Source organism: Malania oleifera, chromosome 8, assembly GCF_029873635.1.
Source record: "Malania oleifera isolate guangnan ecotype guangnan chromosome 8, ASM2987363v1, whole genome shotgun sequence".
Taxonomy (NCBI): Eukaryota; Viridiplantae; Streptophyta; class Magnoliopsida; order Santalales; family Ximeniaceae; genus Malania; species Malania oleifera.
In genome coordinates, this window is record NC_080424.1 from 5896328 (window position 1) to 5919376 (window position 23049).

At 34.3% G+C, this 23049-nt stretch overlaps 1 protein-coding gene across 2 annotated transcripts; it reads right to left on the reverse strand.

Moving 5' to 3' along the window:
- Positions 1–8185: 8185 nt before the first annotated feature.
- LOC131161653 (probable methyltransferase PMT24) lies at positions 8186–21239 on the reverse strand. 2 transcript variants are annotated; one of them, XM_058117570.1, is made up of 9 exons: positions 20888–21239; positions 18832–20021; positions 18597–18746; positions 16588–16858; positions 16395–16505; positions 16122–16296; positions 10480–10752; positions 8797–8991; positions 8186–8709 (listed from the first exon to the last, which is right to left on the reverse strand). In XM_058117570.1, exons 2-9 carry the CDS (start codon positions 19990–19992, stop codon positions 8475–8477), a joined length of 2571 nt encoding a protein of 856 aa, XP_057973553.1. In that variant the 5' UTR covers positions 19993–20021; positions 20888–21239; the 3' UTR covers positions 8186–8474. The 2 variants fall into 2 exon arrangements, with proteins under 2 accessions (XP_057973553.1, XP_057973554.1); XM_058117571.1 differs by having other exon boundaries at positions 18832–20024; positions 20888–21238.
- Positions 21240–23049: the final 1810 nt, after the last annotated feature.

Genomic DNA, 23049 nt, shown 5'->3' on the forward strand with positions numbered 1-23049 from the left:
ACCAAAGTACTAAACATCCATACACATAAACATATCTAACACATTCCCAAAATCAATCAAAACTCTAGGAGAATCCTCCATCACTAGCACAAAAACACTCACCCTGTCTAATCAGGGTATTAGCTTTCCTCTATCTTGGAGCTCTATCTCCAGGCCTGTCATGGTTTCCTAAAATAAGATAATTTGGGTGCGACACATCTCAGTAAGACAGAAGAAATTATTTACAGTGTGTGGCAGTATGAGTTTCATTATATATATATTTCAATGATAATATCTTCTGAGAAAAATATACCAATTACACATTCTCATAATCATATAGATATAAAACACAAGCTTTTATAAGATTTATTCCCATCTTTCATCTCATTCACATGTAACCCATATTTGTCAGCGAAAGTTCTTGAAGATAGAGGAGATTACATGCCCATACATGTAACTCCCCTCTGCTCTGATATCGTTTGTAACTCTGCCCGATTAACTCGGGTACGACCACAACTGATACTTATCAGGGCACTCACCTTACTCTGTAAGCCCTCGGGCAGAGAGTTTTACTTTACCTTATTTATCTATGTTATTAAACTCATGCACTTTCTTCTCACTTTCAATTCCATTTCATCATCTAGCGCACTACCCTGAGAATATTCTTTCCACGCCATGCTTCACCCCATGGTCGAGGTTATGCTACTCAGAAAATATTTACCATGCCATGCTTCACCCCATGGTCAAGGTTATACTGCCCTAAAATATTCTCCACACCATGCTTCACCCCGTGGTCGAGATTATACTGCCCTAAAAATATTCTCTACGCCATGCTTCACCCCATGGTCGAGGTTATGCTCCCCTGAAAGTATTCTCTACATCATGCTTCATCCCATGGTCGAGGTTATTTCTCTCCACGTTTCATCATTTCACATTTCTCATTCACATTCTAGTATTCACAATTGCAATATTCACATTGCAATTTTCCACATTTCTATATTCACAATTCCAATATTCACATTTCACATTCATATTGCAGTATTCACGTTGCAATATTCATATTCTCATGTTCGCATTTTAGTATTCACATTTCAACATTTTCATTGCAGTATTCATATTTTCATACTCACATTTTAGTACTCATATCTCATCATAATGGTATATATCACACTTCACTATTCACATCATTTTCTGTTTCTTTCTCATCTTTTCAATACCCATTCCATACTCATAATAGCATATATATCACATTCCGAGAATTTCCACATTTCTCAATAATACATATCATATTTTCATATTTCACCATTCATTATAGAAAATATTTCTATAATCATATTTCATATCACGAAATATCACATTTCAGTATTACTCATATGTCACAATTTATCTGATATTTGTATCATAATAATTTCAGACAAAATATCATATTCGCATTTTCATATATAAATTCACCAAGTAATTCTCAAAATACTGCTATAATTTATTCCACTCACCTGGCTTACTGAGATCTCACTAAAATACCCAAATTCCTACTCTCCATGGCGTTCGTAGCCCAAAAGCTTGAAATTCATTTTTCCCCAAATTATTTGACGCAACCTTCAAAATATTAACATTTAGTATTCCCTAGACCCCAATTACTCCAATTTAACATTAAAACTCTAAAATACCTCACTTACCCTAATTTTGGGATGGTGCCCCGAAACCTTAAATTGAAAATCTGCTCCGCCTAAGTTGTAAAGAATTCTCCAACGAACCTCGTTGTTGTGACGCCCCGATTTTTTATACCATTTTTTTAAAATCATATATAATGATTAAATCATACACATCAAACATCACATCGGCCACGTCAACAATTCTGATACCACTCACATGACTCGACCCGCATTGGGTTCCAGGTAAACAAGCATTTTATTTATATTAACCTAACAGCGAAAGACATAATGTACATACCATCCAGAATACAATACTCAGAGTATCAATATATATATACACACATTTCTATCATACCCAAAACAACACAATCCTAGGGGAATTACATCTCCCTAGTCCAAAAAAAAAAAAAAACTCACCCTATATATCAGGGTCACAACTCCCTACTATTTCGGAGTTCTATCACCTGGTTTGTCTCTGTTCCTTAAAAAGTTTAGATAATTCAGGTGAAACACATTTTAGTAAGACAGAATAAATTATTTACAGTGTGTGGCAATATGAGTGCAGTTATAACACCTTTTGCTTTTCAAACCATCAATTCATCTGAGAAAAATACACTGATATATATGCTCATAATCATATATATATATAACATAAGCTTTTAATTCCATTTCCAATCTCATTCACATACAACCCATGTTTATCAGCAAAGTTCTTGAGAATAGGGAAGTCTACCTGCTCACACAAGTAGTTTCCCTCTACCCTAATATGTTATGCAACTAGATATGACTACATATGATACCTATCAGGGCATTCACCTTACTCAGTAAGCCCTCAGGCGTAGAGTTTTACTTCGCTTAATTATTTAGATTATTAAACTCACACTCTTTCATTTTCCATTTTCATCATTCTTTTCTTTTCCATTTCCATTTCACAATCCAGCCCATGAGTGTCCCTGATACCCAGTACCAACATCGTGTCTATAACTCATAGCTGCCCTGAGGATTTTTCTCCACATCATGCTTCCTCCCATGAATAGGGTTGTGCGGCCCGAATGCTGGATTTAACCGCGGTTGGCCTACCCAGTTAGATCAAAATAGAAATCCATCCATGCATCTGTAGTATGACTGGCCAGCCGAAAGTGAAACGACCTGCTAATAAAATAAAATTTTTTTTCCTTTATTTTAATATCCAACAATAACCTAAACAGCGGAAATCCAATCAAATAAAATAAGTCCACATATAATACAATACTAGATTGTCAAATCATTCCATGATATACAAACAACACTGTTTCTCTCGAAACTACCCTTTCTAATACCAAGGGTTTACAAAACATGCCACCCAAAAAGTAATACTCACTCTCAAAAAGGGCAGTACAACAGCCCCTCTATCTGTGAGCCTGTTCCGCTCGCCTAGCTGGATCACCTGAAAACAATTCAACACTGGGATGAGCCAACGCTCAGTAAGACAAAACATGCTATTACTAGTGTGTGGTCATTGACCTATAGTCAGTAAAAATAATCTGAATTAAGAATAATACGAATAATTGAATCTGGAAATGCTGATATTACATAATGTATAATAACACCATCAACTATATTATTTAACATGTCAATCTATATGAAACTACTTTTTGTATTAATACTACTATTTCTGAAAATCTACTTATACTTATAATATCTAAGAAAATTCCCCTAGATGGTTGTATGTCATGATTTAACCCCTCATGATAAGGTTGTACGGCCCGAAGGCGGGACTTATCCTGGCTGGCTGACTAGGGTAAGTCAACTGAACTCCAACAGTCTGATCGGCCCCCTCAATCCATATTTGATGGAGACCTTTCCTGACGTGGGCACAATCGACCTCATACCACTTACTATCTGAGTAAAGTGGTTGCACTACTGAACTGAATATCTGTAGCTACGGTACCGTGCTCTGCTGTCTGATCCATCAGGGTCTGATACTATATAGGTAACTAATATCTATAATATACTGTTTTTACTGTAGTTTCTAAAACAACCATAACCCCATAAAATTTAACTGAAATTTCTAAATAAGCTGACTGAAAATCTGTTTTCTGTATAATCAAACTATTGTCTAAATAACTGTATATTGGGGCGTTATGGTACTGATAAACATGTTATTTTGGAATTACTGAAAATGCATATTTCTGAGTATACTGTTCACTGAAAAATTCATCATTCTATATTGTGCAAATATCATGGTATTTCTGTTAATGACTATAAACATAGTATTCACAAATTCTTTAAATATAGTATTGTTTCTGTTAACGACTCAAGCCACACAATTACATACTAATATTATCAAGTCCTAGAAACTGTAATGTATATATAACCTGAATAGTAATTTGATAAAAATATATAATTCATGCTGAAATCATAAAAGAGTTCCCCAGCATAGCATGTTTCCCTTACCTGACTATTGGAAAGCCCCTTGTGGTATATTGGTCTAACACCTGCAGGACTTCCTACTCAACACCCTGAAAACAACATTTGCTAGAACAAAATATCAATATTTCTTGGCCTACATCATTTCCTACAACTGTCAGAAGGTCAAAATTTGGCTAAAAAGCCTTACCCTGATTTTGGGAAGAAACTCAACTTGATTTCACCGACGATCCGCTTTAGCAAACTTGCAGAGAACTCCACCAGGAGCGTTGTGGTGGCCTCAAATCGTCGATCCGGGAACTTACGGGGCCAAAATCGAAGGAAGAAGAGGGAGGAGTCGTAGGGGTGGAGAGAGAGAGAGTTTATGGCAAATTTCTGCGATTAAAATCAGTTTATGGCTATTTATACTGCGAGGTTCGTCAACGAGACACGTCATCTCATCGACGAGTTCTTAAGTAATTTCGTCGACAAACCTTACCCTTCGTCGACGAAATTCAGAGTAGCGCAAATTCTTCTCTTGAGATTTTCTCGTCGAAGAAGCTCGCCCTCGTTGACGAGGCTCTGATAAATTTATTGGGGTATTTTTCCCAAAGTTCGATGTCGTTGACGAACACTCCGCGTTCGTCAACGAAGTTGACTGCCTCCTTCTGTTACTGTTTCCATTTTTCTCCCTCGTTATTATTTAAATACTATTATTCTTCAGGTCACTACAAATAGCCCTAATCTGGACTTAGAGGGCACAACAGTTCTACTAAACGGCTCAGTCGACTGCCCACACCACACTCTCCACGAGACCATGTGGTTGCACTAACACCTTACTAGCAACGGTACCGTGCTTAATATCACAACTCATCATTAGGTTTTCCATAATCATTCGTTAGGGTTATCATTACCACATACCCGAGATCATTATGCGGTATTGGTATTTCATCAATCATATTTCAATGATTCCATTAAATCTTTTGCACTTTGTAATGTCCACATTTCCCAGTATTTACAATCAGTATACTCAATTCAATCATCCCATTTCAATTTCCATATTTCAATATACACATTTCAGAATTTCACATTCAATTTTCACAATTCAATGTTCATATTGTAGAATTTTACAGTACAATATTTCCCATTTTCATATTCATAATTTCATACTCACCGTTCAGTATTCACATTTCAATGTTCTCATATCAATACTCATTTCATTCACATACTAGTATATATCATAATTCATGTGTTTCATTGTTTCTTAAAATACCCATATCAGTAATTCACACATTCTCATTTTCAAAGAAATTGTTTGTATGTACATATAAATACCACATTTCATCATTTTCTACTAGCATATCAATGATTCTCATTTCATTATTTTCTAAAAAATTACCCATCATTATATTTCACATTTTCAATATACGTCATACGCCACACAACTTTTGTGTAATACTCACAATTTACTAATTTTCAAATAACTCGTCATATTCCATTTCCACAAAATAATTCTTTCAGTATTCTCCAAAATAACTGTTATAATTTATTCCCTTTACCTGGTTTCTTAAATTACACCTGTAGGAATCCTGAAATCATACCCGTGGCGCTCACCCTAACCTTGAATTCAATAACCCTAGTTCAATCCCAACATGCCCAATATTTTGTTGAAATATCATTTTCCTCGTGCATATATAATCAGAAAAATATTTATATATTATTTCTAAAAATTCCTGACGTAACCTATTCTCCTTACCTATTTACTAAAAATGTGCCTATAAGTACCCTAAATCGTCGCCTGTGGCGTTCGCACAAATTCCTGTATTCACATGCCTAAGTTTAATTAGCTCAACCCTGAAATTATAATTATTTAACATTCCTAGATCCACACATTCCATTAATCAGTTAAACCTTATAACAACATCATAATCAATTCCCTTACCTCAACTTTTGAGTGGTGCCCAAGATTCTCAAAACACAATTCCGCTCCGATTAAATTGACGAGGATCGACCCTAGAACCCTGTAGGAGTATCCGATCGTCGATGTGGGCGAGTTTTGAGGGAGAAAATGAAGAGAGAGAGAGAGAGAGAGAGAGAGAGAGAGAGAGAGACAATTTTAATTTCTCTCAAAATGAACTTAAGTCCCCTTTATATACAAGCTACTCCTAGACAAAATCATTGACTGTTTGACTTTTTAACCAAACCTTTTTCACCGTTTTACCCTTACCCAACCTCCGTAACACAAAATTGTCGATGGTTTTCTATGCCCCCACCAAACCGTCGACAGTTTTCTGCGCCCCCACCAAACCGTCGACGGTTTGGTCTATACCAAACCATTTTCCCCCCTTTCTTTGTTTTTCTTATTATTTTAATTCTCCGGGTCTCTACATGTTTGACCTTGAAACTGGAACAAGGCTCTTCTCACAAGAACTTTGTGGAAATCCATGATAAGAAGGACTCCCTATGATCCAAGTGGATGAGCCATATCTACTTGAGAGGTGGAAGTATATGGGAGGCATTTGCCAAACATGATGATCTTCATTATTTAAGGAGCTTGTTAAGCTAAAAGATTTGCTGATTATGCACTATAGGGATAAAGTAAGGCTGAAGATTTGATGAAGCAATGGGACAAGGGTGATCAGTTTCAGTGTTCAGAGGCTTATAACTTTTGAGAGATAAATGGGTGAAAGTTCTTAGGCACAAGATGATTTGGAAGAATGAGTGTGCTCCCAAACACTCATTTTCACTCTGGCTTGTTGCTAAAAGGAAACTACTAACTAGTGATTAAAACAGTGGAGATGGTATTGACAAAACTTGTGTGTTTTATGGTTTAGAGATGGAAACTCTTGATCATTTGTTTTTCAAATGCAGATTGTCTTATAGAGTTTGGAACTCAATCAAGAATTGGCTAGGCTTGACTAGAGCCATGTCTATCATGAAAGCTAATTTGAAATGGTTGATTAAGGAAGCCAAAGGCACAGGTGCATAGGCAGTTGCTAAAAGAGCTTGTGTGGTCATTACAATATATTGTTTGTGACATTTCCGTAACAAAAGAAGATTTGATGGATGCATGACTCTCTCGAAAACTATTGTAAAAGTGATCCAAACCCACACGTTTAGAATAGTTTATGACCAATTCCCCTTCTTCTGCATTTGAGTTGTAGTTAATTTTGGCTACTGTATTTGGGAGTCTTGTGGATGGCCTGCGTTGCCTTTGACTGTATATGCTTTTATCTGGTTGTGTAAGCTTTGGGTCCCTCCCCTGGGTATGCCCAGAGTATTTGTACATATCCATTTGATCTATATGATTAAAATTTTCATAACAAAAAAAAAAAAAAAATGAGACGTTCTATTGAAATACCCAATTATTTTAACCGAATGCCGATTGCCATAATAGTCACCCTTCAAACCAAAACCATCATCACCCACAACCCCCAAAAAAGAGTCATGCCCTGTAAATTCTCAAAGGTGGCTCTGCTCAAGTGATAAACTCAAGTTCTCCTAATTAAATGATAGTTTAGTCTCAAAAACTTTTCATTTGAAATAATATCTTGTATTTAACTAAAAAAGGATAGAAGGATTAATTGAATCTCCAAAAGACCTCAAATATTCAATAATAATAATAATAATAATAATAATAATAATAATTAAAAAAGAAAAAAGAAATTTCCAAAATCACATTCATTTACCCCTGCTTGAGAGTTTAAATTTGTGATCTTAAATTTGTATTTACATTTAAACTTGCATAAATATGAATCTAGACACAACATAAAATTGTATTAATTCTTGTCTAAACTTACACAAATCCAAAAAATCCAAATCCCAAGGATGAAATCCATGCTCCCATATGTACTCACCTGTTGGAAAATAGAATTGCTGGATGCTCATTAAGTGGCATCATCCTTGAAAGACCCGACACATTGCATACCGGCGTACCATTGTTAGAATGATACAAGATGGAGCTAGGCTACCTATTAATCAAAATGATCAAAAAGTCACTTCCCATGGAGCATTGTAAAGTGAATTAGTTCTGGCTAAAATTTTCTGTTTCCTCTTTTCATGATAGTATAGTTTGCAGTTTGCGCCAGCACATTATCTTGGCCTTCTGGGCCTAAAAAAAATTTTTAGTACAGCTGAGAGCACAACCATGGAGATTGCTAATTTGATTTACATTTCAAGAACATTTCATTGATATATCATATAATACGATTTTACAATCAAAACTCTCAGACAGATCTGTTTAATCCAAGGGGGGTGAGATGGAAATAAATATGGTGAAACTATGGGGCATATAAGGACCAATTATATAAATAACATAAATCACGTACAGATGGGCTAGGGAAACACCAAGCCACTGTCACTCCTAAATGCTTCCCGAGCTTGTGAAAGAATATCTAACATCAGCAGCATGGCAACCTCAAAATTTCAAGAGTTCAATTAAAGAAAGCATCATGCTTAAGCAATGGCTGACATAATTGTCTCCGATTCTGCGGGACGCCACATGGTCTTCTGAGCACAAATCAATCCTTCATTGTCCTTCGAGTAAGTCAATCGGATCTCCCAATGCAAGGACCTAACCATTCTCTCCACCTCACCTATGGTCTCCATATTATCCCGCAGAATCAGCTTTCCTTCTGGCCTTAGGATTCTGTCAACCTCAGCGATTACTGCTTCTAATTTGCACCTATTGCTGCCAGGGAAAAAACATATATCAGTAGAATCATTGGAGGGATATTGTCAAAGCTTAAAACTGAGGAGGAGTGTATTAGCAAATAACCTCTTCTTAAGATTTGAGAAGAGATGGTCTGCATGAAGAAGATCGTAAGATCTAGGGTAGGTACTGAAGGATTCACACCAATTGTGATATATCCCAAACAAGCCACGTTCGTATATTATTGGAAGTGTATCGGGTGAGTCAACTGGGACCACATTCATGACCCACACTTTCAAGTCCTTCAAAGCCGCCGCAAATCTAAAAGCATGATGAGGAAGCAGAATCAGAATATATAGATAAAACAAAATTGGAATTAAGCTTATAGCTAGACTAATAGATCAATAGTACATAGCAGCTAAGGAAAAGAAATCTTGGCTCCATTTATTTACATGTAAAAAAAGAATCACAATGCTCATTCACCTATGTTGTTGAGATCCTCTCTAGAAATTACTTTAGAGATCAGTATAAGAAAAAGTAAACTTCACTGCTTATATCACTAAAAATTCATAACTGCAATAATTTACTAAAAGTACATTTTATTCAGTAAAATCATCTCCATCATCCAGAAATCATTTATATGTTTTAAATTATTTGTGAAGTCCAGTCACTGATCCAATTTGTTCCTTACTGTAATTCAAAATTTTCAATAATTGAATATTGGATTCTTATTTTTGAACAAATGAAAGCCATGCTCATCGACTGATGCAAGGGGATAGGCTAGAAGTAGTTGTTTTTTCTTTCTTAATTTGGACACAATGTCAGAAGAAGACAACAAGAACTAAATATTCACACGGCAATAAGACTAAACAACATGTCACAGCCAAAGGACTCTCTAATAGCGCAATCTAATTGGGGGGTCTGCTTTGAAGAAGACAACCCAAAAGTGGGTTCTCCAACTGTCAGGTCTGGTCAAATTTGAAGAACACAGAAAACCTATTAGAAAATCCATTAGATATGTTGAAGGCATTGTTGAAAGCGTTCAAGTTCATGGAGGAATGTTGTTGGAGGCAGAAGCAATGACTCCATCAATGTAGTCAGAACAATGATAATTGTTAAAACTCAGTCACGTAAATACACAAGAGAAACACAGTTGAAAGAGAGGAAGAAACAGTTACAAGAATAAGAAGTCTCAACAGAGGTGGAAGGCTAGTCGAATCAGAGGCTCTCGGATAATGCCCCCAATAGTTTCTTATTCAAAATAAAAAAGTACTAATGGCCAAACTAATTAGGAGTTGTCCTCAATATAGCTTAATCTCCAGTAAAAATAATTTCCAACTCAGAATATTTTGTGCCATATCAAACATGGAGAAACATATTTTACACTGACAATGAATTGTGCCAGGGGTTTCAAGTTGAAGCAAAAATGGAGCCTTAAAAGCAAACAAGAGAGGAGTCAAATACTCCCAATCCATATGGTTCCAGCTCATAATATTGGAATTTTTTTGTTCTATGTGGGCATATGTGACTATTGACAATCAACGGAAACAAAATGAAGAAGGTGCTCAAACACAATGTCGAAATTTAAACCAGGTCTCCAGAACAAAATACCCAGGATAATGAGAAGCATGCTTTTTCACAAAATAAATAAATAAATAAAATAATTTTAAAAATTTAATGAAACTAAGAACTTTAGACCATCCAACACCTCTACAAAAAATATAAATAAGGATCAATTTGTTTTGTGTCAGAACAAAGACCTGCCAAGGTAGCTCCCTCTGAAAAATGAAAACATTAGAAAATGCTTACCCTCCATACAGAGCCCTCATGTCCATGACATTCCTCACAGAAGACCAGCTGATTCCCAAGCCATTCAAATAAGACATGGACACTACACGTTTCCAATGCTCATAGTCAGCACTAAAATCCTCTGGAGCTGATTTCCCATAAACTCCAACCTGCGAACTCTTCAACCAGTAAGGTGGTTTTTCCAACCTTTGAGGCCACTGGTCTGGCCATTGAGCACCACGCTCTGATGCATCTACTGGCACTTTGTGCATGCATGCCTGTAATGGAACATTCCTGAACACACATTCACGGGTATACACTCATAAGCTTTAATCAATGTTTGAACTAAAATGACATCTTCCAATTGCAAATAGCAGCTTTACATGGAAGCACATCTTGTTTGCTTGCATGAAAACTGATTGAAGCATAGGAAATTTATTAGTCAAGATCAGGTGGTGCAGATGCTTTACTATTTCCCACTATTCTATATCCCCACCACTACCACCCCCCCCTCCCCCCCCCCCCCCCCCCCCCCCCAGCCCCCACCCCACACACACACACACACACACACACACACACACACGCAAAATGAATAGTGTGACTGAAAAGCTTTAGCTTACAGCTACACGCGCAGAAAGAAAAAACCAATGTGAGATGGCATTGCACTCCTGTCTTTGGCAGGAGCTCAAAATGATAAACGAGATCCAAAGTGCCACTATGTTTGTTGCAGCAGGCATGCAATTGTAATCCAAGATCATCTAAAAGAAAATTTTCTAAATATGTGAGTACTTATAAACTGTCTTGCTGTACAGATGAAATATGTTCAAATTTCAGCATCATAATTTCTCATCAAATAACTGCATTAGCAAGGCCTTCATAGTTCATAAGAAAGCTATTGTCTCCAAATGCCAATGAAAAATGGAACAAATTAATTTATTTCCATAGGGCATCTCAAAAACCACTAGCAGGTTTTCTTCCACAACTTGTTCTTGCTCCATCCATAATGTTTTCCAAAGAAAACACTCCAGATTGTTGCAAATAAATATCAGAAATGAACCCAATTTACCACTATTACATGAATACACTTGCCAAGGATAATGCAGTACCACTAAAGTTCATCAAAATTCAATACACAGAATTTTTCTTAGGGGATAAAATCAATACACAAATTAAATGAACACAATATCGCCTTTCACTTTTTATTTCAAAGCGACCACCTCTGAAGCATGAGGGTAAGATCAAAGTGGATCCTCCAGCAATGAGTGATAAAAGGAAGTGCAAATCATTATGGCAAAACAAGGACAATCTAGCCATGTGCTTATATCATCCTCCTAAACAGACATAGGATGGATATCAACTATTTGATTAGACCATTTCAAACCTTACTCTTTTTTATAGAAAGACAATTTCACACCTATTTGGAGACCTAAATCAAAGAAAGTGACTTCAGCTTTCACCTATTAGGTTTTAATTAGTATTTTAATGATTATTAGCATAGGGGTTACTTTTAATTATAGAGGCATGTGAGTTTTTAATGTATGGGTTTAGCCATACAACAACAACAACAAAACTAAGCCTTAAGTCCCACCAGGTGGGGTTGCTTATATGAATCTTTTTCTGCCAATTTATGCGATCATGGGCCATTTCTTTTGACAGATTCGGACATATAAAATCATTACTCACAATTTCTTTCCAAGTTATTTTAGGTCTACCCCCACCCCTTCTATTACCCCCCATAGTAACTAACGCACTCTTCTTCACTGACGCACTATGTGGCCTACGTTGCAAATGTCCATACCATCTGAGTCGTCCCTCCCTTTTTTATCTTCTATAGGAGCTACACCCAACTTACCGCGAATATTCATTCCTTAATTTATCTTTCAGTGTCATACCATTCATCCATTTAAGCATTCTCATCTCGACAACTTTTACTTTTTGGATATTCTGTTTCTTTGTCGCCCAACATTCTAATCCATATAGCATAGTTGGTCTTATAGATGTTCTATAAAACTTCCCTTTTAATTAATGTATGGGTTTAGCCATAATTTTTCATAATTCCTATTTCCTGTAAAAAATCATGATGTGATACGTTTTAGTAGGCTTGAGATGAATGAATTGGACTTGAGTCTGATTTTCTCTCTCTCCCCTTCCCCTTTTTCTTCAATTTGATCCCATCAACGCCATAATTTTCATAATTCCTATTTCCTATGAATAATGATGATATGATACAGTTTAGTAAGCTTGAGATTAATGACTTTGACTCGAGTGTGATTTTCCCTATCACACACTTCCCCCTCTTCCCCCTCCCCCCATCCCCTCTTTCTTCCCTTCTGATCCCATCAACTAGTGTAGCTGAAGAATCCTCCCACTTTTATTCTCCTCCTTCCTCGTCACTGATCATTCCCAATGTGTTCTTAATGTATTGAAGCTGAAAGAAAAAAATAATAATAATAATCGATCATCATAACTCCACAACCTAGAACTTTCAACCATTTTGGTACCACCATTGTCCCTGAATACTTCATAGCTACCAACCATCAAGGCCACCATACATCTCACTCGAGGCTTCTCGCTACTACAAGCCCCTGCAATTGCTTTTCTGCTACAAGCCCCTGCCATTGCCGGAACTAGTCTCACACCTGGCGGTCCAATCCGTTTGGTTCAGAACAGATCAACTCACCAGTCTAGGAAAGGGAATAAGACCAGAAATTGAGTGACCCAGGGTCAACCTGGCCAAACTCTGATGACCCAGTCAAACCCGGTGAGTTGCCCAGGTTGACCTACCTCTCACTAAAGAAAAAAAACAGTTTGGTAGACAACCTGGGAGAGAACCCATGACCTCCCTGGTGTAAAGGAAAAACCTTACCAAGGTACCCACCATCAGTTTGATAACAAAATAAACACAACATCTGTATGTCTGTATCCATACACACACAGACACACAAGGACTTAACATCTGATTTTGATGGTCTCAATTTACAAAAAATTTGATTTTGATTTCAATTTAAAGAAATGACGAAAATTTATAATTAATGATAAAAATTTATAGTGAAACTTTGGGAAACATAAAAATAGATGACTATGCATAGTTTGGAATCAAAATAAATTTAGAAGATGCATGCATGACAAGCTTCTAGGGTGCAGGGCATATAAATTGCATATCGCAAAGCAAGCAAGTCATTAAAGAACATTTATAATAATAATAATAATATAATCCAGTTCAAAAATACACTGAGAAAGATTTTCAAAATTAGAATTTGTTGGATAGCTTGGGCCTTACGTTATCTGATCATGAAGGAAATGAAGTTAGGCTTGATGCTGGTTAATCTAAAGTGAAGAAGGGTTGAAGGGAATTAGCGATTTTGAAGTGTTTGGTGAACTATGATGGAAGGGTTTAAAGAGGGGCTTTCTTGGATAACTTCATTTTTTAAATTTTTTTTAGTTTTTTGCTTTTGTTTTTCCTCTTCTTTTTTGAGGCTTTAGTATCCTCACTCTGATTGTACATTCTCTTTCTTAATATATTTTCTTTTATTATTAAAAAAAAAACATATAAAATAATAAGGAGGAATGCTTAGTTAACGACTTCAAAATTCATTTTTCTTTTCAATTTTTTTCCATCAAAACTTGAGCTACAGTGTTGAATTCATTGAAATTTTCAAAATTTCCATCAAAATTTTAAACTATTGAAATTTACTGAAATTCAAAATTTTCAGTCAAAATTTCAGTTGAAAATTTTCAAAAACAAAAACAGAAGTTTCAATCCAATACCTTCCAAAATTTGATGCTTTGATTGAAATTTAAGTCCTTGTGTGTGTATATATATATATATATACACACATATATATAACAAGTGCATCTAAAAAATCTAGTTGTGTGTATACATGCAGATATTTATAGGCACATTGAAATATAGAATTTATCAAATTCTGAACTCTTTCACCTTAAGCCTATTCAGAACTTGAAAAACATTAAAGAAAGGAAAGGAAAAGATGAATGAATCCAAATTTTTCATGCTTGGTTATCAAGGAAACTGAAAACAAAATATATAACAAGTCATATTAACAAAATTTTGATTTTACACATCATTATCATTTGATTTTTCTTAATTTTAAATCAAATTAGAACAAGCTTTCATCATAATGGTAATTGATATTGAAATAAAATATAATAGAAAATGGTTTTTTTTTCTTATTTATCTTGCATTTCCCTTGAAAAAAATCTATAACCCAAACGGATCTAAACTCTATCGTACTATTATTTAGTAGTTATTAATCCATTCAAATTTTTACCCTTTTAAATATTTTTATTGAATCAAAATATTAAATCCTCTCTCAATATTATTTAATATTTAGTTAACTTCTAATGATAATAGTAATAGTAATTACCAACATCAATTTCACCAACATCATCATTAACCCTCTCTATAATACACACAAGTACATGCAAATACATGCATTTGTATATCTATATATACACGTAAATATAATCAATTTGACCCACTAGTCCGACCGACACCAAGTTAGTCATCGGTTTGGGTTCTAAAACCATGATTCTCATGTTTGGTTTATTCTCTATAAAATTGAGATAATAACTATATATTCCAAAAATGTCCTCATGTTGAATATATAACACTTCACAAAAATATAGTTGCTTGTACTTGGTACTTTAGCATAAAATTCAACGGGAAAAAAATACTAAAAACTTATTAGCCATTCAAAACACAATCTCAAAAATTAAAAGTAAAATAAGATTATAAATAACTAAATAAATCAAACAGGCTAATTCAGTAGTGCAACTATTTCTTAAATAACAGTAATGATAATAATCATATAATAAGTATGCAGTTCATACATGTGTGTCAAGCATGTTGTTTAACCATGTGTAGGTCATTTCTTCTCTTATTTTCATTTTTTATTTTGAACCTATACAATTTAACTACAAAATCCAGATGATTGAACACCAACTTACATCCCTAAGATATCAATGCTTCATTTTACCTTTGGTTAGCCAAGCTAATGTTTGGTCAAATAAAACAATACCTAAAATTAAATTTCCAATTCAAGAAAAAACTCTATAGTACAGAGACAGAAAAAGATGTACGTGCCCCTACTATATTTACAACTCAATAGCAGTGAAGATTATTCAGTGGGAGATATGAGGTAATTTATTCTTTTCCCTACTCATCGGAAACTCAATATCAGAAACGACAATTTAAATAAAATGAAGAGAAAACAAAGCAACAGTACATGCAGAGGAGAGTTAGAGCTTGGGGGAAAATAGGTTATAAACAATGAGTGAGTGTATTTTTGGATTTTTTAAAATATAAATAGGGCCTTCTCTGTCAGTTCTTTTTTTTTTTTTTTGGGCGGTTTCCACAGGCTGGGTATCTAGATACCCATCTACTAAAATGGGAATAGAGATGCCAGCACATGAGAGCTTTTGAGAATAAATATTGTTCCAGAGAATGGGATTCCCAGTCAGGAGACATGAATCAAACATATACTGTTCTACAAATACCCATTGAAACCAGTGCAAAGAACAAGACATAAAACACCATGGGATTTTGTGCACAATTTATTAGACTCATGACAGTCATTTATCAAAAGTCCACTGAAGCCATTGCAATGACCATACTTAAAACCCAGAGTTCAAAAAATAATTACCAGGCTGCATTTGGATCATCAGATTTTTCGCACAATGGAGGCTCATTTTGGGGTCTTTTCTCATAGCACTCATTAGAAGTTGGCTTTCTATATATTGCTGCACCCACTCCATTTACTCGATCTTTTTTTACCACCACCAGATCCCAGCACAATGACTTTGTTAGTTGAGACATGGCTGTATTTTCAAATTCCACAATAAGGAGGGGTACCATTTCATAGTCAATCACTTTCATGTCTCTTGAGAAAACAGTCAAGTAGATGAAAGTACTTTACCTTTCCAGATTCCAACATCTTCAGGAATCTTTTGGTAAACTGGAGTGGCAGACCATACAAAGTAACCACCAGGTCGTAAGACACGATTAAGCTCCAATAGAAGCTTACCACCTGCAATTTACCTCAATGAGTTTCTAGACCAGAGGAGAATCTTAAATAAAATGAAACAACATAAAGAAGATGCAAACATCACCTTCAATATGCCAGGGGACCCTACAGCGAGCACAGTGGACAACATCAAAGACCCGAGCAGGAAAGGGTAACCTCTTGGTGCCCATAACAGCAGATATAGCAGGGATACCCCTTTCTAGCGCAAATTGCACCTGGGCTTCATGCTCATCCTTGGGAGCAAATGACATTGCAAGCACATCTCTTTCAAAAAGATAACCTCCAAAGCTGGCTACACCACACCCAACATCTAATATAACACGGCTTCGTTTTCCCCATGCAATATCAGAAAGAGACTGCATTTTTATCCATTTCAAGTATTAATTTCAGTTATCTATATAAAATTACCAACAACTAACTTTGAAAGTCTACATCAAATTTAAAGAAACCCATGATAAGTTTAAAATAAATAATAATCTTTAAAAAATGTAGCAATCTAACATGAAAAGATACACATTAACAAAGAAAAAAAAAAAGTACATGCATGGCCAAGTTTAGGGTCCTTTTGGTATTGATCCTGTCTTCTATTTTTGTTTTCGTATAGCGAAGAAACATATTACGAAAACTTGTTTGTATAGGGATTGTTTGGTATCACTATCAAAAATTACAAAAATGAAAAGAAAAAACCAAAACATAAACTAAAAAAGAATCTAGCAACCTGTATGATTAATATTTATAAAATTAAAATAAATTAAATTTTAATTAAAAATGCTCATTTTTGTCCTCAAATCAAATAATATTATAAAAATACGATTAAAATAACAAAATTGCGAAATAATACACCTTAAAAATACCATAATAAAAATAAAAATATTATAATTATTTTACTTAATTATTATGCTTTCAAATTTTACTTTATAATAAAAATTTTATTACACATGACAATGAAAAATAGTAAAAATATTTTGTAATTGGCACTTTTTTTTTTTTGAAATTATGTATAATTTTATTTTAATTATATTTAAATTCGTATATCTACCAAACAGGCCCTTACATTTTTTGTTTCTGATTTTTTCGTTGGTTTTCAGCTATTTACAAAAAAAAAACTAAAAACTTGATTTTATGGTATTCAGTTGTTTTGGCAGCCTATTGCCAAAATACTTTAATATCAAGAATTAACTTTTTTGGATTAAATCATTCATTATCTACATACTTTTTAATTAAAAGTAAAAAAAAAATAAAATTATAAGGATTTAAATAATTAAAATAAAAATATCCATAAATTTTCAAAAAATTTTAAAAATAGTAAAAGCTATTTACAAATATGTTTACTATTTTTCAATTGTCTTGTACAAAATAAGATTGTTCTTGTAAAGTAAATTTTGAAACATAATAATTAGGTTAAATTATCATAGCAATTTTTATTCTTATTACAGTATTTTTAATTTCAATTGCCTTGTACAAAATGAGATTGCTCTTGTAAAGTGAATTTTGAAACATAATAATTAAGTTAAATTATTATAACAATTTTTATTCTCATTATAGTATTTTTAATTTCAATCGTCTTGTACAAAATAAGATTGTTCTTGTAAAGTGAATTTTGAAACATAATAATTAAGTTAAATTATTACAAAAATTTTTATTCTTATTACAGTATTTTCATTTTTATTATTTTTTACTTTTTTATCTTTAATCATATTTGTTCTTGGTTCACTAACTTTTATAGAGGACTTGTGCTGAGTTCACTAACTTGGTAAAATCTTTAATCAAACCTCCACAAAAATGCTTTCCCATACATAAAATAAAGACTATTTTGTGCATATAAAATCAAAAGAACATTGAAGAATTCAAATGAGCTGTGGCAAGTTGCATGAGAAGTTATGCACATCCATCACAATTTCCCATTTTTCAAAAAATAAAAAATAAAATTGTATCCTTATCTAGGCACTTCAATATCATATGCTACTTATTAGTGGTTTTCTACTGGCATGATCAAAAAACCAGAAAGAAATATGCACATGTAAGCTGGAAACCATCTAAAGAAATATAAATGTAATGAAATGCAGGATGACTGGATAAGTACAACAAACACACCTCTTGAATGAAATCGATGTAGTGAAGAGCACCATGCTTAAACTGTGTTCCACCACCAGGAAAAGTTAGGAATTCACCAGTAACTTTAACCCAATTTTGATGACCCTTAATCTCAGCCAATTTAGTGTGGGGTACATTATAGTACCATATCTGCACGATTATTCAAGAAACTATTTTAACTAGAAAAATAAAATCAGCAATGTTTTTTCATTTGAATTATGGATTTTTGATATACCTTATCCCTGCTTTTAGGCCACTTAATGGGGCTTTTATACCCTTCAGGTAGAGGAACCAGACAAGTGGGGGCTTCATCTGGGCAGTGTCTCTCTCGATGCTCATAGTGCTTTGTACTTCGCAGTTTTCTTATAGCCTGCCAATTGTCAAGACAGGGGATATAGTCTGCCCCAGCAGTAACATTACAAAGCTTCCAACCATAACCTTTTTGATCTTCGGACAAATAAGGTTGTTGTGATTGCTTCTCATTCTCTGATTCCACTGCTTGAGTTGACCAAGCTCCATTTTGAGTGGTAGTTTCATTTAATATTTCTGAGCGAGCCCCACTAGGGAAAACCTCATTTGAAACCTGGTCCTTTTTGCCGGCTTCCTTGTTGCTGTCATCAGTGCCTTGTTCTGAATCCCTGTTTTGAGTTGGCTCAACCTTCTCATCACTCCGATCTTCCACTTTATCTTCCTGCTTACTTTCATCCGCACCCTCCTCTGCCTCTGATTTCTTATCACCTTCATCAGGATTTGTTCCTTTCTCACCTGAGGTCTCTTCTGGCTGCTCGTGTGCATTTGAATCAGCACTATCTCCAGCTTCAGTATTCAAATTTCCATCTCCTGAATTTGATTCACCATTTTCTCTTCCGCCATCTCCACCATCCTCTGCCTCTTTCTTTGCTTCTTCAGTCTCAGACTTCAAGTCCCCATTCCCAAAATTTGATTCCCCATCTTCCCTTTTCATATCTCCATCATTTTCAACCTCCGTCTTGGATCCTTCAGACTCTGTTCTCTCATCAGAGTTCTCCCTCACATGATTTACTTCATGGGGTTCCTCTGCTGTATTCTCAGACTCATTTCCACGTATGCTTTGGTTACCATCAGAATTGTTATCTCCATCAGAATTGACAGTGCTGCTGTCTCCTTTTGTTGCATCCTCAGGTAGATCACCTGAACTATCTTCAAATTGGCTGGAATCATTCTCAGTTATTTTCTGCTTCAGCTCATTTTTAGTTGCCTGAGAGGAAAACTCTGAATTCTGAACTGGAGCTACAGACGATGACATCAACATCCAGACCCCAACTAAACAAAAAGCAACAAATACGACGATAGTAACTGTTGAACAATAGTTTGATGATTTCCTCCCATCAACACGGGAGTATTTGCCCATAGCCATGTTGCCAGGTACAAATATTCCTGAGCTACCTGCTAGAGACAACAAACAGGGAAATGAAGCAAAACAAAACAAAACAAACACAGGAAATCAAATGGCAAAAAGTGCCGCAATGTATTCTTCTTTTTTGAGTTCATTGAGATAGCGGCTAATTGGACCAGATCTACCCAACAAAAGGTAAGCCATCTGACATACCCCATGACCCCATCCCAAATCCAACCCTATCCCATCCCAAGGTTCGAATATACACTATTGAAATAAAGTTAAGTTTCAGAAAATAATTCTAAATGGATAGAGGATACAAAAAGTATAATGTAAAAGTAAAACATTTTTAAATGCGAGTGAGAAGCTTGGAATCAAAATCAGGCATAAATTCATGAAGTTGGACAAGGTTGGATCTTGGTCAGATAAAAACTTCTCCATAAATTCAAAAATTAAATACCAGATCACCGCTAGTTATAAAAAAATCTCCTGATAAGACACCAAATCTAAAGCCACGTCCAGAAATTAACTGCAGACATTAAATAACCCATTCTTAACGAGTATAAATGTCCTATCTAAACGAAGACGATAAAATATAGCAATAACTGTAAAATGCATAAATGGAGCATAAAAGCAAAAAACAACTGTAGCTAACAACATATAGCCCAATTTCATACTTTAAAACGTTTAAGTAGAACAACGAACTTTGAAAGTAGCAAGTAAACCAGATCCATCAACATACACATCAAGATCAGTATCAGAAGACGATAATTTTCCCATTTTCTGTAGAATATTAAGTAAGAGTTGGAACCACTAATTTCTCTGAATCAACACAAAACCCAACTTCGAATTTCACATACACAGATATTTGAGAACGATGTCGACAAAGAGAGGGTTGAGTAGATTGAAAGCGAACCTGTTCTTCGAATCTTTTAGTTGAGATTCGCACTGGATCTAAAACAGAACCTAGGTTTCTTCCGCCAAAACCGATTGCTTCGGCTGTGAAACCTAAGGAGATTTCACAGAATCAGCTGAAATTCAAGAAGACATGGCCGAGAGAGAGCGAGAGACACTGAGAGTCGCTCGCAGTCATGAACTTGAGCTGATGAGACGCGAAGTGCGAGAATGGCGAGCAGGTGGTAGTGGTAGATATCGTGAATATTTTGGGATGAGTAGGGGTAATTTGGTAATTGAAGCAGCAGTCGGCATGATCGAACCAATGGCTCGTCGCCGCGTTACGGAAAAGGCAGCGCGGTGCTTCCGTGATTGTCGCGTAATTTGGGAATTGGGACCCTTTAATTATCATGAGATGACTCAATTATTCAATGTTTGGAACTATAAACTGTGACGGTGGAAAGCAGCTAAGCTAAACTGTGGTTCCCAAGCCACGCTACGCCCAAAATTATACTCGTACCCTTACCTTTTCTAAAATGTCAAATTTATCCTATCGCTAATAATAATTATTTTAAAATATTTTTAATTACCTGTAATCGTTCTAAAATATCTTCATAATTATATTAAATTTATTCTCATCACTATTCATAATTATTCTAAAATATATTTATAATTATCCACAAATATCCCAAAATACCCTTATACTATTTAATTTTTTTATAACTGTGATAATCTTAATTAAAAACTAATGATGAATTACTGAAAAAATATCATTGAAATAAAAACAGAATAAACACAAAATTATTATATTATATTGTTATTAAAATGTTAATTAAAAATATTAACTAATTTTTTGAACTAGACAAATATTTATTAATTTGACAAATATTAAATATCAAATATATTCATTACAAATATTAATTATAAAAATTAATTTAAATGTTAATATGATTTAATAATTATAAAATATTTAAAATGTTAATTATATTGTTAGTTGATTCGTTTGTTAGATAATATTAAAAAACATTCAATTAAAATGTTAATTAACATACATACTAGTTTATTTATTCATTAAAAACATTTAAAATTTCAATTAATAATACAACATAATTTAATAGTTATATATTGTTTGTTATGCATTGTAATATATTAATTATACATTCAAAATATAATTATTCTTATGATAATGATATGTACTAGTAAATGACTCATACGGCATGGCGGAACAAATTGTATCTAAGACTAATGTGATTCAAATTTGTAATTGTGTATATTTTAGAAAATCAATTGCATGTGAGTAAGATAAATGTGCTTGCAAATGCTATGGAAAACAAAAATGAGTATTTTCATTTTGTGAAAACAACCAAACTTGGTTTAATTCATTATTAAAAATTTTAAAAAGTCACTAAATAAAAATTATCGATTTTTAATAAAATTTAGGAAATAGTTACATAATACTAGTCAATTAGTTTATGTGTGGATGGATATGAATGTGGATAGATCTTCAATTTTTCTTTTGTCAAACTTCACAATACAAAATTCAAGGCTCGAACTCTATGACGGCAAAATGCATTGTTATTACTATTCACACCCATTAACCAACTCATACCCACTATATATAATGGATTAGGGCATACATATATAATTATAAAGGGCATCCAGATTATGGTGAAAATTATAATTCACACCCATTAGCCAACTCATACCCACTATATATAATGGATTAGGGTATAGCTACATAATTATAAAGGGCATTTACGAGGGTAAGGGGAAGGTCGTCACAATGTACGCAGTCTTACTCCTACTTTTATGTAGAAGAATTATTTTCTTAGACTTGAACTCATAACCAACTGGTCACAAAGGAGTAACCTTATGGTTGATCCAAGACTTGACCTCGATATAGCTATATAATTATATAGATCATAAAAGGGTTTAAAGAAAATATATTTTCTTAAATAAATTTAATTAAAATTTTTGAAAAATGGAGATTTGCATAGGTCGGTTGACCACTCCTTAGAGGCCAATCGACCAGCCTTGATCTGCCTAGCTTTTAGGTAGGGTGAGTTGATCGTCCCCTAAAGGATTGCAGATCACCTACAAATAATAGCCTTCCCTTTTTATTTTTATTCTGCAAAATGTTATATCACTTCCTTTGAAAAGACTTCCATAAGATTAATGCAAAAT

What these genes read in the sequence shown, in the direction of transcription:
- LOC131161653 (XM_058117570.1), bottom strand. Translation starts at nt 19,992, where the DNA reads ATGGCTATGGGCAAATACTCCCGTGTTGATGGGAGGAAATCATCAAAC. An exon ending in ACATCGATTTCATTCAAGAG is followed by an intron (nt 16,859 to 18,596) that starts GTGTGTTTGTTG and finishes ATAAAAATGCAG; the next exon opens with TCTCTTTCTGATATTGCATG. An exon ending in GATGATCCAAATGCAGCCTG is followed by an intron (nt 10,753 to 16,121) that starts GTAATTATTTTT and finishes ATGTGTGTTCAG; the next exon opens with GAATGTTCCATTACAGGCAT.